At 52.4% G+C, this 15,514-nt stretch overlaps 8 protein-coding genes across 8 annotated transcripts; 5 read left to right on the top strand and 3 right to left on the bottom strand.

Moving 5' to 3' along the window:
- Positions 1-133: 133 nt before the first annotated feature.
- On the bottom strand, positions 134-316 carry IAQ61_003128 (uncharacterized protein; the record flags this gene model as incomplete). Its single annotated transcript, XM_066095846.1, has 1 exon — positions 134-316. One exon carries the CDS (start codon positions 314-316, stop codon positions 134-136), a length of 183 nt encoding a protein of 60 aa, XP_065954091.1.
- Positions 317-1,639: 1,323 nt separating this feature from the next.
- IAQ61_003127 (uncharacterized protein) lies at positions 1,640-2,413 on the top strand (the record flags this gene model as incomplete). Its single annotated transcript, XM_066095845.1, has 2 exons — positions 1,640-1,653; positions 1,798-2,413. The coding sequence occupies 2 exons, from the start codon at positions 1,640-1,642 to the stop codon at positions 2,411-2,413; spliced, it is 630 nt and encodes a 209-aa protein (XP_065954090.1).
- Positions 2,414-3,354: 941 nt separating this feature from the next.
- Positions 3,355-4,557, top strand: IAQ61_003126 (uncharacterized protein; the record flags this gene model as incomplete). Its single annotated transcript, XM_003844732.1, has 2 exons — positions 3,355-3,503; positions 3,657-4,557. The coding sequence occupies 2 exons, from the start codon at positions 3,355-3,357 to the stop codon at positions 4,555-4,557; spliced, it is 1,050 nt and encodes a 349-aa protein (XP_003844780.1).
- Positions 4,558-5,070: 513 nt separating this feature from the next.
- Positions 5,071-5,490, top strand: IAQ61_003125 (uncharacterized protein; the record flags this gene model as incomplete). Its single annotated transcript, XM_066095844.1, has 2 exons — positions 5,071-5,141; positions 5,262-5,490. 2 exons carry the CDS (start codon positions 5,071-5,073, stop codon positions 5,488-5,490), a joined length of 300 nt encoding a protein of 99 aa, XP_065954089.1.
- Positions 5,491-5,830: 340 nt separating this feature from the next.
- IAQ61_003124 (uncharacterized protein) lies at positions 5,831-6,334 on the bottom strand (the record flags this gene model as incomplete). Its single annotated transcript, XM_066095843.1, has 4 exons — positions 5,831-6,006; positions 6,066-6,109; positions 6,165-6,241; positions 6,317-6,334. 4 exons carry the CDS (start codon positions 6,332-6,334, stop codon positions 5,831-5,833), a joined length of 315 nt encoding a protein of 104 aa, XP_065954088.1.
- A 167-nt stretch (positions 6,335-6,501) lies between these two features.
- IAQ61_003123 (uncharacterized protein) lies at positions 6,502-10,939 on the top strand (the record flags this gene model as incomplete). Its single annotated transcript, XM_066095842.1, has 3 exons — positions 6,502-9,872; positions 9,932-10,174; positions 10,246-10,939. 3 exons carry the CDS (start codon positions 6,502-6,504, stop codon positions 10,619-10,621), a joined length of 3,990 nt encoding a protein of 1,329 aa, XP_065954087.1. The 3' UTR covers positions 10,622-10,939.
- A 580-nt stretch (positions 10,940-11,519) lies between these two features.
- Positions 11,520-13,131, bottom strand: IAQ61_003122 (uncharacterized protein). Its single transcript, XM_003844729.2, has 4 exons — positions 12,769-13,131; positions 12,479-12,709; positions 12,238-12,431; positions 11,520-12,136 (listed from the first exon to the last, which is right to left on the bottom strand). Exons 1-4 carry the CDS (start codon positions 12,839-12,841, stop codon positions 12,059-12,061), a joined length of 576 nt encoding a protein of 191 aa, XP_003844777.2. The 5' UTR covers positions 12,842-13,131; the 3' UTR covers positions 11,520-12,058.
- On the top strand, positions 13,132-15,232 carry IAQ61_003121 (uncharacterized protein; the record flags this gene model as incomplete). Its single annotated transcript, XM_066095841.1, has 2 exons — positions 13,132-13,564; positions 13,616-15,232. The coding sequence occupies exons 1-2, from the start codon at positions 13,310-13,312 to the stop codon at positions 15,230-15,232; spliced, it is 1,872 nt and encodes a 623-aa protein (XP_065954086.1). The 5' UTR covers positions 13,132-13,309.
- Positions 15,233-15,514: the final 282 nt, after the last annotated feature.

The raw sequence follows: 15,514 nt of genomic DNA, 5'->3' as shown, positions 1-15,514 counted from the left end.
TCCGTGACTTTTAGTTTGTTACCTTCTCAGTCCCAGTGGTAACATTGTCCTACAGCCACATGCGAGGTCACCAAGACACAACAGCGAGCCGGAAATGGATGCAATACGTTTTCTGCGCATGGGAATGGCGGAGTCATTGGAAGTAGGCAGTAGCAAGCGGACCTGGGCCTTGTTCAGCTCGCGGGGAAATGGGGATGCGCCTTGTGCTACTGTTACCTGCGGAGAAGACGTCGGGAGGAGATGGGGAAGAGGGGAACCGAGATTGGGAAGGAATGGGAAGGGAAGGCGCAGTTGTGAAGTTTTGCAGCGCGAGCATCTTGGGGATGTGGTGCGGATGTTGTGTTTTTTTTGGTATGGTGTGGTCTGCTATACTGTACCATGGGATGCGATCTTGAATGGATGGATGGATGAATGGCTCGAATGAAGAAATGGTTGACGGGAGAAATGGTCAATGTATGTGGACAGATGGATAGCCGGATGACCATGTGTTTCCAATCGACTTTCTTCTCCTCTTGTCTTTTCAAGTCTTGGGTTTTGCAACGTCGAATTGTGTGTGGCGTTTTGCGTGGTGTGGAAAGGTCAAGTTGTTGATTTTGTGCGTGGCCTTGGGCGTTTAGCAAGACTACCCAGTCCACGGTGTACCGGTACATGGTACAGAATACCGGTACATGGTACAGAATACCGGTACATGGTACAGAACTTGCACCAACGCGGAAATCTCAAGGACGATGCTGTGCGTTTGTTTGAGATGCTCTGGTTTATCATGTGTAGTAGGTACTCGTACTCTACTACCCTACTACTGTATTCTACTACCCTACTACTGTATTCTACTACCCTACTACTGTATTCTACTACCCTACTACTGTACTCTACTACCCTACTACTGTACTCTACCCACCCCACAGCCCTACCGTACCCAGCCACCCGTACCCAGCCAACCGTACCCAGCCAACCGTACCCAGCCAACCGTACCCAGCCAACCGTACCTAGCCAGCCCTACCCACCCCACCCCAAGAACCTTTCCCTTGTCGAAAAAAGAAGTAGTCTATCTGACACCAGGGCGAAACGGACCCAGCCCTGCACACGCCGACGCAGTGCACATGGCTGTGTTGTACGAGTTAAACATGAGACGAGGTAGGAGCTTGTTTTGCGCGGCGTTGGGGGGTAGGAAGAGGAAGAGGAAGGGAATGGGAATAACAACGGAAATACGCAGATGAGGCGAGAGCAAGGACGACAAGAGCAAGGATGGCAAGAAAGGCAGGTTACTAGTACCGGTACACGACACGCAAGATTCCCTATATAGCCATCATCTCAGTACTCAGCATACCAGGCCATACCCAGCATCCACAGTAACGTGTACTCTACGCAATGTACTCGACGCAATATAGTACAGTACCTACGGTCACTATAGCTAATTAGGGTACCGGTACAGCAAGACTACCATGGTAGGTATACATTTACAAAAGGCAGCCCAAGCGAACGGCCCAGAGCGCTAGGGTGCAGGGTGGTGCCCGGGGAAAGGGTGGCGAGGTCGTTGGCTGTGCTGGGTGTTTGGGACTGGGTTGGGACTGGGGGAAGGCAAAGGCGGAGGGAGGGTGGTGGTGTTTGTGTTGTGTGCTGCAGGTATAGGTATTTCATCATGGTGTGCGCATGGTATCTACTGTAGATGCCCAGTATACGGATGTAGGATACAGACTCGGGACATCTACAGTCATGGTGGAAGATAGGGTGAGGTGTAGGGGCAGTACTAGTCTAGAGCTAGGGGAAAGGAGTACGGTACCGGTACGGTAGGGCAAGGCGTATCGTATCTACCTACCTAGAGCCAAGGCAAGCAGCACGTGCAAAGGCTGTACCGGTAGGTTCACAATTATGGGTATGCAATTTAACAAGGTGCATGGCGATAATACCGTGTACAGTAGGTACTAATAGTAGGTACAAAGTATGGTGGGGATGGGGTACGTACTATGTCATGTATCTAAATTGGTGCACATGTCAATGGTTACGTATACACATGGTATACATAAAACAAGGCGCCGACACGTCCTGTGGGCTACCTACCGGATATGCAGTACAGTACTCACCAATGTGGACTATTAGCTACCAGATCCCATCTCTCGTAGTCTTGGGCTGGGTTTGGGGGATGTTCGGGCTTGGGGACAACGTGGCGTGGACGAGAAGGTTCGACTGTGTTGCATATGGTGCCTATAGTACCACAGTAGGCGGTATGCTGTGCGCGCAGGTCGTGTGTTTGTGCCGTTCGAGTGCTATCTTCGGAGCTGGCCATTTGTCATCTGCGACGACATGGCATAGTGGTGCTGTGCAGTGCGTACTGTGTGCAGTGTACGGTACTGCCGGTAGGTATGAAATTGGCAATAGAGGTGGTCGTAGTTGTTGTACCGTGCCATCAAGTTAGATATGGATGGACGGGTAGCGATGGTACCGCGTACAAATCAAAGTACATGTACAAATGCACATGCACTGCCAACTGTCACCAAATTGCACTACCTGTATTTCCTTTTCCCTCTTGTCTGCTTCCTGCCACTCCATTCAGTCGTCGTTATCGCAGCCTCAGCATTCCTCATCTGCGTCTGCGTCTGCGTCTGCGTCTGCGTCTGCGTCTGCATCGGCACCCAACAAACTTTCTGCACGCCATGCGCCATGTACCCATTCAACCATGGCCATGCAAGCTGCAAGCCGAAATGCCAGTACCTTCTCTCTCCCCTCCATGCTTAGCGTTTTAGCAGAAAGGGGAAACCCGGGGCTAGCGGGGAACCGAGCAAGTCATCAAGAACAGAACAGGGGGTTCTAGATCGACACACGTTCCAGCAGTCGTGCGGTGCTGGCGTGCAATGTGCAAGCACCAATTGCAGAAAGTGGACTTCTTTGGGCTTGCGCACGCGTCATCTCGGGAGGTTACCGGTAGGGTAGGGGGCGCGGAGAGAAGAGGGGCAAGGGGAGGGGGAATGACAGCGGGTTGAAATATGTATGAAGGGGCTTGCCCGGGTTATAGGAAGTGAAGGCTGAACGCGACTTCTTTGCGATACCCGCTACTCTCTCTCTCTTTCTCTCTCTCTCTCTCTCTCTCTCTCTCTCTCTCTCTCTCTCTCTCTCTCCATTGACAACTACCACCGTCCCCTTTGGCCCAGCGTGTGGTCTTGTCAAAAGTGGTCATCATTCGAGGACTGCTTGGCTTGATCCATCTTGATCCATCGTCACTACCATCCACCCGCTCGGGACGAATCGCCAGGGCCGCTGCTCCAAGGAATTCATCTGGACTACGAAGAAGGGGGAACACCAGGGAGGACTAATCAATGCGAACATCTCCTCTTGCACGACCGCCTGCGAAAGAGAAACATGGCTGCTATCACTACCACCACGCCTACGACATCTACAACCACACCGACGATGCAGAGTCCGTTTGCGATCCCACCTGAGGATGTGGCTGCGCTCGAGGCCTCGCCGGGTTTTTGTGTGTTGAGGGCTTATCTGGCGAGGGAGACCGAGTATGTGTTTTGATTTCCTGCTTCTTTTTCCTGTTGTTCTTCTTCACCGAGTATGGCATCGGCTGCATGCATGTACACCGCATCTTCAACTTCGCAGCCCCATCGTCACCACCACTCCCCCCACATACCCACACCTACTAACCCAACCCACAGCTTCTGCCCAACCCACACAGCCTGCACCCCCGCGGCCAAACAAACCTTCCTTCTCCACCGCGACATCCTCCACGCCCTCATCATGCCCGTCGTCGCCCTCTTCACCCGCGCCTCGGCCCTCGCCTCCGCCGCACTGTGCTCCCCCCGCCCCTCCGACCTCGAACTCGCCTTCGCAGGCGAAGCCCGCGACGCCTTCCTCTGCCTGCAATGCTTCATCGCCGAGGAAAGCGAGTGGTGTCACACACGCGGCTGTCCTGCCTGCGTCGTCACCGAGACCCTGAGCACAGATAGCCACATCCGACTCACCATTGCCGCCAGCCTGCTCAGCACCGCGGGCGTGGCCTCACCTGGCCAAGGCGTTGTCGACGGGCGTGAAAACGGTGGAGATGTGAATAGGGTGTTGCCGCCTCTGCCGCATATCCTGCCTGCGCTCAGGGACGCCGTGGTCAACGATCCGTTTTGGGAAGGCCCGGATATCTGGTCGTATATTCTGTCGCGCGCGACGCAGCTGTCGGCGGGCATGCAGGCGCTGATTGCAGAGTGTGTCAATCTGGAGAGCTTGGTGTCGAGTCCGGTTTGTAGTGGACGTGCCGCGGAGCAAGAGGTCAAGGGCGGCACAACTACAACCACGACAACCACAGCAACAACAACATCGACCAAGCAGACAATGCATACTTTAGCAGTGCGACTACCCGGTGCCCAACCAGCACAAGAAAAAGGCGTCAGGCTGCGCAAGAGCAAGCTGGCTAAGCGACAATTGAGACTCAAAGACGAAGAGCTAGAAATGATGCGTCGCGTGGCAATGCAATGTTGGGCACAAGCTAGAATGCCCAAGGCGCTCAGAGGCGAGGTCCTGGGCCTGGGTAAGAATGCGCGCGCCAGGAGTTTGACTTGCCCTTGAGAAGCAAGAGGGCCCTGTGAATGGTGAATGCTTTTTCGTGCCTAGTGGGGGGTCAGTATTGAAGGGAAGGGAAGAGAAGAGAAGCATTGGGATAGGTGTATATGGCGTTTTTCTTTTGTCTTTTGGGAGGGGAGGGGGGTTGCATATGATACCATTGCGAGTGTCTTTTTGCGTTGTTGGGATGGATTGGCCATGTGTAGACTCTTGATTGCATTGCATGGGCAAACAGCAGACGCATTGCTTTGTTTTATTCTCTTTTGTCACTGTCGCTGTCATTGTCATCGTCGTTGTCCTTTGTACGCATTAGCATTCCCCAGCATCACCATCGTCACTAGACACTAGTACCACCCGTCCTTGACACATCACTTGTACATTAATATCAATACCGCACACAACTCGCTTTACTACGCAGAAACTGTGGGATTTGGTGTATGTTGTAGAGTGCGGGTTTGGAGTGCGAGGTGATGCGTTTACGCCCTCGTAGCTCAGCGTCCAGCAAGATACCGCCTGAGTATGGTGTTTGTCGTTGTTGATCCTGGTACAAGGGATACCGCATCAAAGGTTGCTGCTGGATGGGGTTGGGGGTGTGCACTGTCAGCATCAACAAGCTCTTCTACTTTACAGGATGTTTGTTTAAGCGGGGATTGTACTATGTTTACACCTGCTTGAGACCTGGAGGACCGAGTTTTTCTCGTGTGTAGAAGATGTGGCTTGGGGGTTGAGAAGGCTTGGGGGTTTTTTTTTGTGGTGTTGATTGGGTTGGGGGTGTGCTTGGTTTGGTTTGGAGGGATTGTGGGTGGGGTGCTGGATGCTTGGGTTGAGATGGAATGGACGGATGATATTCGCGGTGTTGATGCTGTTGATCAGTTGATGCCTGTGGACTTCGACTTTCGCCTAGGTACTGTACCGGTACTCACTCCGACAGTTGGCTGACCATGAGCCATCATCGCTAACAAATCAGACGACTCGAGGCTCCATCTCATTGCAACCACTGTCAGGCAGCCGACACCAGGCAGCCGCTTTTGACAAGCCCCCCAGATTATGAGTCCTTTGGCACGCAAGTAAGCATCATCCAAGTAAGCATGATAACGCACCAATGCCAACTAGGTATCCTACGCATATGTAGTACCTGGTAACTACACCACTACACAAACATTGCTGCCTGGGCACTACTCTACAGCGAACCGTCCAGATCATGCAGCCCGGCCGGAAACCTGAAAAAAAAAAACCAACGACTGAAACGCTAGAATCGCGAAACTGTCCACCATCAGCATCACTGCATGTTCTTCCATGGCTGCCTTGCAATTTCAACACCGAGTTCGCATGGGTTGCCTAGATGCGTAGTCGTCGGGACTTGATGGTGGCCGAGAGCCCGATGTCTTTTTTCGCCGCTGGGCCCTGGCTTTCGTAATCCGTCATATGTCATTGTTTTAATGGGGATGATGACCTCTGACACATGCCACACTTGTTATCCCATGTCAGCAGTGTGGGGACCAGGGTAGTCTGACCGACGGCATCTAGGATACCCGTTGGTAACTTTGTAATAGTAGATCTGAAGAGTGGATTAGACAATCGTACATCCAGTAAGATGGGGTCAAGAGTCAAACCTCGTCGCATTCTGGTTGTTGACCGCTACTTGTGCGTCTTTGCGAGCTGTTCCTGTTGCTCGTTCGCCTGGGCCGGTCTGGTTTAGCCCAGCATATTATAGTATAGTAGGCAGTTTCTCTGAATAGAGACAACACGACGGTGCGGATCCTACGAGGGAAGTGGGCAGCATCTCATGTGAAACGAGGCTCCGTATCGCCGTATTCGTTAGTGTCTGGCCGGATTAGGCTTCATCTCGGCCAGCGGAGACATGGGCTCGGGCTCTAACCGAGAGGCTTGGTAGCGCCCACTAAACTCTTTTCAGCCTAGCGGCTACCAAGTTCGGGCAGCGGCTCGCATATGTCCTCCTACAGTCTAGTCGACAGTGGCGCCCTTAGTCTTGGACTTCCTTCGAACATAGGAGCCTGCTTCTCCTCGGTCGTCTTGCCTTCCTCAAGACTCAAGGGCAGTCCGACACTCACCACCTCAACTATCCTTTTGGCACCGCGTCGTCCCCGGGTTTCCAGCATGGCGACTACAGTAGGAGCAACGGTGACTGGTGTGGCCGAGGAAGAGGTCAAGCAGATCGCAGTTGGCCTCAGTGAACAAGAGAAGGAAATCATGGACAGACAGACGGCCGCTCCCAATCTCACAGTCGGCTACTTTTCTCTGTTTCGATATGCCAGCCGAAAGGACATGGTCATCATGATCCTTTCCTTGATTGCCAGTATCGCAGCCGGTGCAGTCATGCCCCTCATGACCCTCGTCTACGGCAATTTCGCAGGCAGTTTTACCAGCTTCTCAGTCGACGCCACCGCAGCTGCCAAATTCCGGCATCAGATCAACACGTATACGTTGTACTTTGTTTATCTTGGTATTGGATCTTTCGTCACCTCCTACGTCAGCATCATCGGCTTTTCCTACACGGGCGAACGCATCACCCAGCAGATTCGGGAGCTTTATTTGCGTGCAATCTTCAGGCAGAATATTGCCTTTTTCGACTTTCTTGGATCGGGAGAGATTACGACACGGATCAGTTCCGACATGAACCTGGTCCAGGATGGAATCGGGCAAAAGATTGGTCTTTTCGTCACGGGCGTGTCCATGTTCGTTTCCGCCCTCATCGTCGGCTTCGTTCGCTCATGGAAGCTGTCTCTGATCATGCTGGCGGCTACGTTTGCCCTCATTCTCATGATGGGTGTCAACGGCGCGCTCATGAGGAAGGCACAGACATTGTCGATTGATGAGTACGCCACCGCTGCATCGTTGGCAGAGGAAGTCTTGGCATCAGCACGCAATGTTGCTGCTTTCGGTACCCAGAAGCGTCTGGAACTAAAATACAAGGACTTTGTGGATCGCGCGTCCAAGTTGGACTACAAGGCCAAGTTCTGGCTGTCCATGATGATTGCAGGAATGATGTGCATCCTCAATCTGCAGTATGCCCTGGCTTTCTGGCAAGGCAAGCGGTTTCTTGACAAGGGCGAGCTCGGTGTATCAGAAATTCTGACTGTCGTCATGGCTTTGATGATTGCTGGCTTCTCCATTGGACAGAATCTCCCACACATTCAAGCATTTGGCGGAGCCACCGCAGCTGCCACAAAGGTCTTCAACACCATCGAGCGCCAGTCACCAATCGACCCTGAGACCGATCAGGGCGAAATCCCTGGAAACTTTGTCGGCAACATCGAGTTCAAGAACATCAAGCACATCTACCCATCTCGACCGGATACCGTCGTGCTTTCGGACTTTAACCTCAATGTGCCCAGCGGGAAGATGGTCGCTCTTGTTGGTGCCTCAGGCTCCGGCAAGAGTACCATTGTCGGACTTTTGGAGCGATTCTACCTGCCCATGGAAGGGCAAATCTACCTAGATGGCAAAGACATTACCACCCTGAATTTGAGGTGGCTGCGCCAACACATGGCCATTGTCAGCCAGGAACCAGTGCTCTTCAGCACAACCATCTACGAGAGTATAGTACATGGCTTGGTCAACACCGAACATGCCAACGTCTCCGAGGAAAAGAAGATGGAGCTGATTGAGAAGGCTGCGAAGATTGCCAACGCGCATGATTTCATCAACGAGCTGCCTGAGAAGTACCAGACCAAGGTTGGAGAACGGGGTAACTTGCTATCTGGAGGACAAAAGCAGCGTATTGCCATTGCTCGTGCCATTGTCTCAGATCCCAAGATTCTTCTACTTGATGAGGCTACCGCTGCTCTCGACACTAAATCCGAGACTGCTGTACAAGAGGCGCTTGACCGCGCATCACAGGGTCGGACAACCATTGTCATTGCCCATCGACTGTCTACTATCAAAAATGCTGACAATATCGTTGTAATGGCCTCCGGCCGCATAGTCGAACAGGGAACTCATTCAGAGCTCATCAGCCTGAACTCTGTCTATGCTAGCCTTGTCCAAGCACAAGAGCTGACCACCCAGAACAGGCCTATGAAATCAGAGGTGGCCGCTGGAGATGTCGAGAAGCAACACTTTATCGAAACCGAGGCAGATAGAAGACTTGCCCTGACCCGGACTACGACTTCTGCACCATCACAGTTTGCCCCCAAGGAGGACGACAAAGAGAAAAAGTACGGGACGTGGGAGCTCGTCAAGTTTAGCTGGGAGATGAACAGAGGCCAACATATAATCATGACCATCGGTCTCGTCTTCAGTTTCCTGGCCGGCTGTAACCCAGCTATCCAGGCCATCTTCCTTGGTAACGCGATCAACTCACTGTTGTCTCCTGGTACATCGCTGGGCAGTTTGAATGTCGGCTTCTGGTGCTGGATGTTCCTCATGCTCGGACTTGTTATTGGTATATTCTACTACGTGCAAGGCATGACTCTATCACAAGGGTCTGCCCGTCTGATTGGCAATGTCCGACTACGCGCATTCGGTGCCATGCTTCGACAAGACATGGAGTTCTTCGACGGTGACACAGTGACTTCGGGTGCGTTGTCCAACTTTCTGTCCTCGGAAGCGAACCGGCTCGCTGGCCTCAGTGGCTCCACGCTTGGAACCATTGTCAGCGCTGCATCCTCCATTGTGGTGGCCGTCATCGTCGCCTGTGCGTTTGGGTGGAAGCTTGCACTCGTGTGTTCGGCGACTATACCTCTAGTCATAGGCTGTGGTTACTTTCGCTTTTACGCCCTCATTCGCATGGAGAAGCGCACAAAGGAGACCTCTGCTGCCGCATCATTCGCGTGTGAAGCTGCATCGTCGATTCGCACTGTTGCCTCCCTATCCCTTGAAAACCACCTGTTGTCCGAATACCACACGAAGCTCGATGAGCAGGCTCAGGGCAACATCAAGTTTACCAACGTGTCAGCTGCTTTGTATGCAACATCACAGGGCCTGAACATGTTCATCTTCGCCCTGGTCTTCTGGTATGGCGGTGGTCTCTTGTACGATCAGGAGTATACCGTCTTGCAATTCTTCATCGTCTACTCTGCCGTCATCAACGGTGCTCAGTCGGCCGGTAGCATCTTCTCCTTTGCGCCTGACATGGGCGAGGCGAAAGATGCGGCCAAGCTGCTCAAAACCTTTTTGAACCGCATCCCCAAGATTGATCATTGGTCGTCCGAGGGAAAGAAGATTGACACACTCGATGGCCGCGTCGAGCTACAAAATGTCCGCTTTACCTACCCGGGACGGCCAGATCACCGCGTCTTGCGTGGAATCAACCTGATTGCCGAACCTGGGCAGTTCATCGCCCTGGTCGGTGCCAGTGGGTAAGTTCAAAGATACACCAGCAGTACAGTTCCCTCACTTTACTAACTCTGCGGTCTAGATCAGGCAAGAGCACCGTCATGCAGCTGCTCGAACGCTTCTACGACGCCACCGATGGCTCCGTCTTCGTCGACGGCGTCAACATCAAAGACTACAACCTGCAAGCCTACCGCGCCCAACTCGCAATCGTCAGCCAAGAAACCACCCTCTACACCGGCACCATCAAGGAAAACATCATGGCCGACAAGGAAGACGTCAGCGACGAAGCCATCATCCAGGCCTGCAAAGATGCAAACATTTATGAGTATGTAACCACCCCTCCACCCACCAACAATCCAAAAGAAAAACCACCCCAACTAACAACCCAACCCCCAGATTCATAACCTCCCTCCCCTCCTCCTTCAACACCCTCGTCGGCGCAAAAGGCGCCCTCCTCTCCGGCGGCCAACGCCAACGTCTCGCAATCGCCCGCGCCCTCCTGCGCAACCCCAAAATCCTGCTCCTCGACGAAGCCACATCGGCGCTTGACTCTGGCTCCGAGCGCGTCGTGCAGGCTGCTCTTGATGCCGCGGCCATGGGCCGCACGACGATTGCGATTGCGCATCGCTTGAGCACGATTCAGCATGCCGATTGCATTTATGTGTTTGATCAGGGGCGGGTGGTGGAGTTTGGGCGGCATGAGGAGTTGGTGGCGAGGCGGGGGGTGTATAGTCAGTTGGCGAATTTGCAGGCGATGGGGGTGTCGCAGTAGGGGGAAGTGGATGGATGGGTCCAGTCAGGACGCGGAGAAGATTTTTCTCAAGAGGATTTTTCCATGAGGGGAAGACTTTTTTTTTATAGATTTGCATAGGTATTAGCGCTGGTTTTTTAATCTCCTCTTTTGTTAGAGAGAAAGGATACGAGGACGAGGACGAGGAGGCAGACGAGGAATAAGATGTACAAAAAGCCCAACAAGTGGCCCACGTATTGTAGATGAACCGAACCCTACATGATCAAATATTCACATTCACAACTCAACTATACTTTCCGCACAATCCTTCGCACCCGTCCCCATACTCTGCGTCTCAACAGTTTATCCAAGAAGCCTCGCTAACAGTATCGGCGCCCCTCATCAGCGCCGCCCCTTGACGCATTTGCCTCCACGAGAAAACGGCGTTTGGGTAAGTGGGGAGACGGCGATGGTAGTATGTATGCATTATACTGGGAGGGGACATATTTCTGATAGGGTGATAAAGGTGTATGATTGTATATTTACAGTGTTCGAGAAACAGGTACAGCGCTGCTACAATTATTGATTTGTCAAACGAGATCCGGACATTATAGCTGCGATACCTCTGTCGCGCGATTGTGGGTTTCTGAAGGAGCACTTTGGGGAATGTGTTGGACAGTCCAGTCAGGGGATAGCTAGTCTGCTGCTATCAAGCCATGTAAGCCGTGTCTTGCTCAAGTACGCGAGGCTTTACGCCCGACATGAGATAGACGTGTCTGACATAAGCTCAAGTGCCGGTTTCCTATCATCGTTAATCGGATTTAGTACAAGATTGTGATGTATACGCAATTGATCGGCGAGCATTTCGAATAACAGACAGGATTGCTGTCTTACTAGGCGTGGCGGTCAGTTTCACTGCCTTGGAATGGGCCAGGGTGCGCGAGGTTGCTCAGATCATTTGCTCACACCGAGAGTTGTATATAGTTGTGGAATATAGAATAGACGTCGTACCGGTCAAGGATAAAACAAAGTCATGCGAAGCTGCATGTCTGATGTGTTGGATGAGTGAACGGTGAGTGTTTTGTAAACCAGGCTATAGAATTACTGGATTTGCATAACACAGCTCAGAGGATACGCAGCCTGTAGCTGGGCGAGAGCATGGCCAAATTATGAAAAGATACACTTTGGTAATATGCGTGCGTATCTTGTCTGATAGTCAATGTTGTCAAGAAATGCTGACATCATACACAATCGCGGTTTGCTTGATAGCCGATAGATCTTTGGGCGCATGAGAAGACGTCTAGTTTGATTGCTCTAAATGGCTGTTCACTGAATTTCAATATAGCAGCAAAACGCCGATCTAGTCGTGGTGCTGGTCTGATTGAGCTGATTTTAGGCTTGTTGACACGGACAGAATCTCGTAACAGCATGTGGAATGCTGCTGTTGAGGCACTGCACTCGACTCCCTTGAGTAGAGATTTATGATAACGAGGCGGTGGTGCCAAGCGCTGCTGGATCTTCGATCTTGGGCGGATTAGTGTCCATCTGAATGGTGACCTATCCATTTGGGTCAGTACCGGGCCCAGCGCTGTTCGTAACGGGTGGGACATGATGACGAGACCGTACCAGTCCGTCAACCAAGTCTTGGACATACTTACCGGCCCATCGTTGACTAGAGCAACATCCATCATGGCAGCGAAGACACCATCTTTGATCTTTTCTGTTTCATACAGATCCCCCATTTTCTTGTAAAAGGATTGGTAAAGTGTTTTGGCTTTCTCCCCACTTGCGCTCTGATGAAAGTCTGGCTTGTTCCCTTTCTTCAGAGAGGCATGGAGTGTAAACTGTGAGACTGCCCATGCTCAGCTGTGTGTGTAGTATATGGTAGTAGCTACATACCACAGAGAATCTCGCCATTGATATCTTTGATGTTGTGTTTCCACCTACCATGCGGCTCCGTGGATTCATCGTCCCAGAGCTTTGCCTTGAAGATCTTGCTGGCCATGGATTCAATATCTTTCTCGGTGTCATCTCTGGAGATGGCAGCAAGCACCAGGATTCCCTTGCCAATGGAAGAGACGAGCTTGCCATCGACCGTGACTGAGGCTGACTTGACTCTCTGTAGCACCGCTGTGATTTGTGTTAGTCCTGTGTGGTTACACGGGAGCTGGGTACTCAGGGCAACGCACTTCTCATGTTGGTGTTGGCGGGGTAGCCGAGCGAGAGGATGCTGGTCAGGAAAAGTGCAACCGTTAGTAACATAGGTACCGGCAGGTCCTTCCAGAACGAGCCAGCACATGAGGTTGAACAGAATCTGGTTCAACGCAGGTAACGCATGTCTGCTTCACGGCTCTCGCAGAACTCTTTCGCCATTCTCCCAAAGTTCCAACTCAAAATAGTCGAAACAGGCCCGAATCGAGGACATGATTGTGAAACACGTGCTTTCCATCTTTGACGCGTTGCGGGGAGCTGGCTGCAGCACTTCCGGCGCTAGGCAGTGGATCTGCGATGTCTTGGCAGCCTAACCGGAAGCGCGCTCGCTCTTGCGATAGGCTGAGACCTCCTTCTTGCCAAAAGCACGGCAAACAATCACATACATCGATTGCGACAGAGGCAAACACAGACGCACGACTCCAACAGCGAGCCGCCTCACTTTGCGCGAAAGAATCGGACAGCCCGCTCCTCGACCACGCCCAAAGGCCCTCGCTACAACGAGGCCACACAGACATCATGGCAGCCCGCAAGCTCCAGCAGGAAATTGACAAATGCTTCAAGAAGGTGGCAGAAGGCGTCGCAACCTTCGAAAGCATATATGAGAAGATTATGCAGACGGGGAACCCGTCGCAGAAGGAGAAATTGGAGGATCAGCTGAAGAAGGAGATCAAGAAGCTGCAGCGGTCGCGAGATCAGATCAAGACGTGGGCGGCCATGGGCGAGATTAAGGACAAGAAGCCATTGCTGGACCACCGGAAACTGATCGAGACCGTATGCTGACTGCGCTGCTGACATGAGACGTACACTGACGCTTGGCAGCAAATGGAGCGCTTCAAGGCCGTGGAGAAGGAGATGAAGACGAAAGCATACTCAAAGGAAGGCCTGCAACTGGCATCCAAAATCGATCCCAAGGACAGAGAGAAAATGGAATTGGTCGATTTCCTCGTCTCAATGAACGAAGAGCTCGAGCGGCAAATAGAGATGATTGAAGCCGAGACGGAGACGATACAGGCCAATATGAAAAAGGGCAAGAAGGCGGACAATGCCAAGGCGGAGCGGATAGCAGCGCTGGAAGAGGCGACAGAGCGACATAAGTGGCACCAGGGAAAACTGGACTTGCTACAAAGAGCGCTGGAGAATGGCAACGTCGAAACGGAGCAGGTCAAGGAGATTGAGGAGAGCATCAAGTACTACGTCGAGAACAATCAAGATGCGGATTTCATGGATGACGACACAATATACGACGATTTTAACCTTCAAGAAGAGGAGGCAATTTTCGGGCTGGGCAACGATTTGGATCATGTCTCGTCACAAGATGCGCAGTCGGTCGCAGATGACACCCCAGAGGCCGAGGGTAGACCGCCAATGCCAAAGCCCAAGGCAACGGAAGCAATACAATCAGGGGCACGGCGGTCATCGACGCAGATGAAATCGCCACTGCCAGCCTTGGCCACCCTACACACCCCATTACCTGGTACCTCGAACTCAACGTCAAGTTCCATGAAGCCCGCGCCCATACCGACTCGAACACCCGGAGAGCCACTGAAATATGCCTCGGCCGCTGCCGCTGCCGCTGCAAGTGATAAGAATGGAGTGGGCATCGCGCCTCTGCCACCGCCACCTGGGGCGCAATCTGGATTGACACCAGCTGGCGCACGTCCAAGTGCAACCAACTCGCCCGCAACAACACACTCACAACCCGTCGCACGTACGCAAGCATCAACAGAACCTGTACAGACTTCAAGGTCCCCTGCCCCATCAGCCAGTGTGCCGGCCCCAGCGGAACAGTCGCAGTCACGTACCGCCGAACTTGAAGATGCCAGTAAAGCGAGCAGAAGGACTCCGGCGCCCGAACCCGTAGAGGAAGAAGAATCGCAAGCTGCCACACCGCCGCTAACTAATGGCGAGTCTCATGCCGATGATGAAGAGGAGGAGTCCGTTTACCATTTACCGTCGAGCCTGCAGGATCTCCTAGATTCTTTCGAGGCTACGAAGAATGAAATCCATGCCTCTGCAACGAAACCTCCGGACGAGCGCATGCTAGCCCAATCCATGACTACAGCGCCAGACTCCGCGGACACGGATGCGCCGCGTCACTACCGCCCACAGAATCCATATCCGTTTACCCCTTCGCATTATCCTCAGGAGCCACTGCCGATATTCGACGACCCTCGGCTGTACTCCAGAATAGAGACGGACGCCCTCTTCTACGCGTTCTATTACCGCCAAGGTACATATCAACAATACCTAGCCGCGAAAGCACTGAAATCGCAAAGTTGGAGATTTCACAAACAGTACCAAACTTGGTTCCAACGGCATGAAGAACCCAAGGCAATCACCGAAGACTATGAACAGGGCACTTACAGGTTCTTCGACTACGAGAGCACATGGTACGTACTCCAATCTCCTGTCCCCGCCATATACATGGTAGAACCTTGATGTCTTGCTATCGTGCTGCCTATTGTCGATACACCTTTGATGATTCTGCTAACGAAAGCGTAGGATGAACCGAAGGAAAGCAGACTTCCGCTTTGCTTACAAGTTTCTGGAAGATGAGTTATAAGTACCGTGTCTCAGTCTGGTCTGAGATGATCCTGGTCGCGTTCTGTAACAGTTATTAGGTAGTGCTTGAATGAGTCCCTTCATAGGGCAGATCTTGTGCTTCTTCGGAAATAAAGCGCTCCTCTCAGTCCTGTGCTAATCTTGATAAGAGTAGGCCCA

Source organism: Plenodomus lingam, assembly GCF_022343315.1.
Source record: "Plenodomus lingam strain CAN1 chromosome Unknown contig_17, whole genome shotgun sequence".
Taxonomy (NCBI): Eukaryota; Fungi; Ascomycota; class Dothideomycetes; order Pleosporales; family Leptosphaeriaceae; genus Plenodomus; species Plenodomus lingam.
Note: the sequence above shows the minus strand (reverse complement) of the source record. Positions and strands in the feature narration are given on the sequence as shown.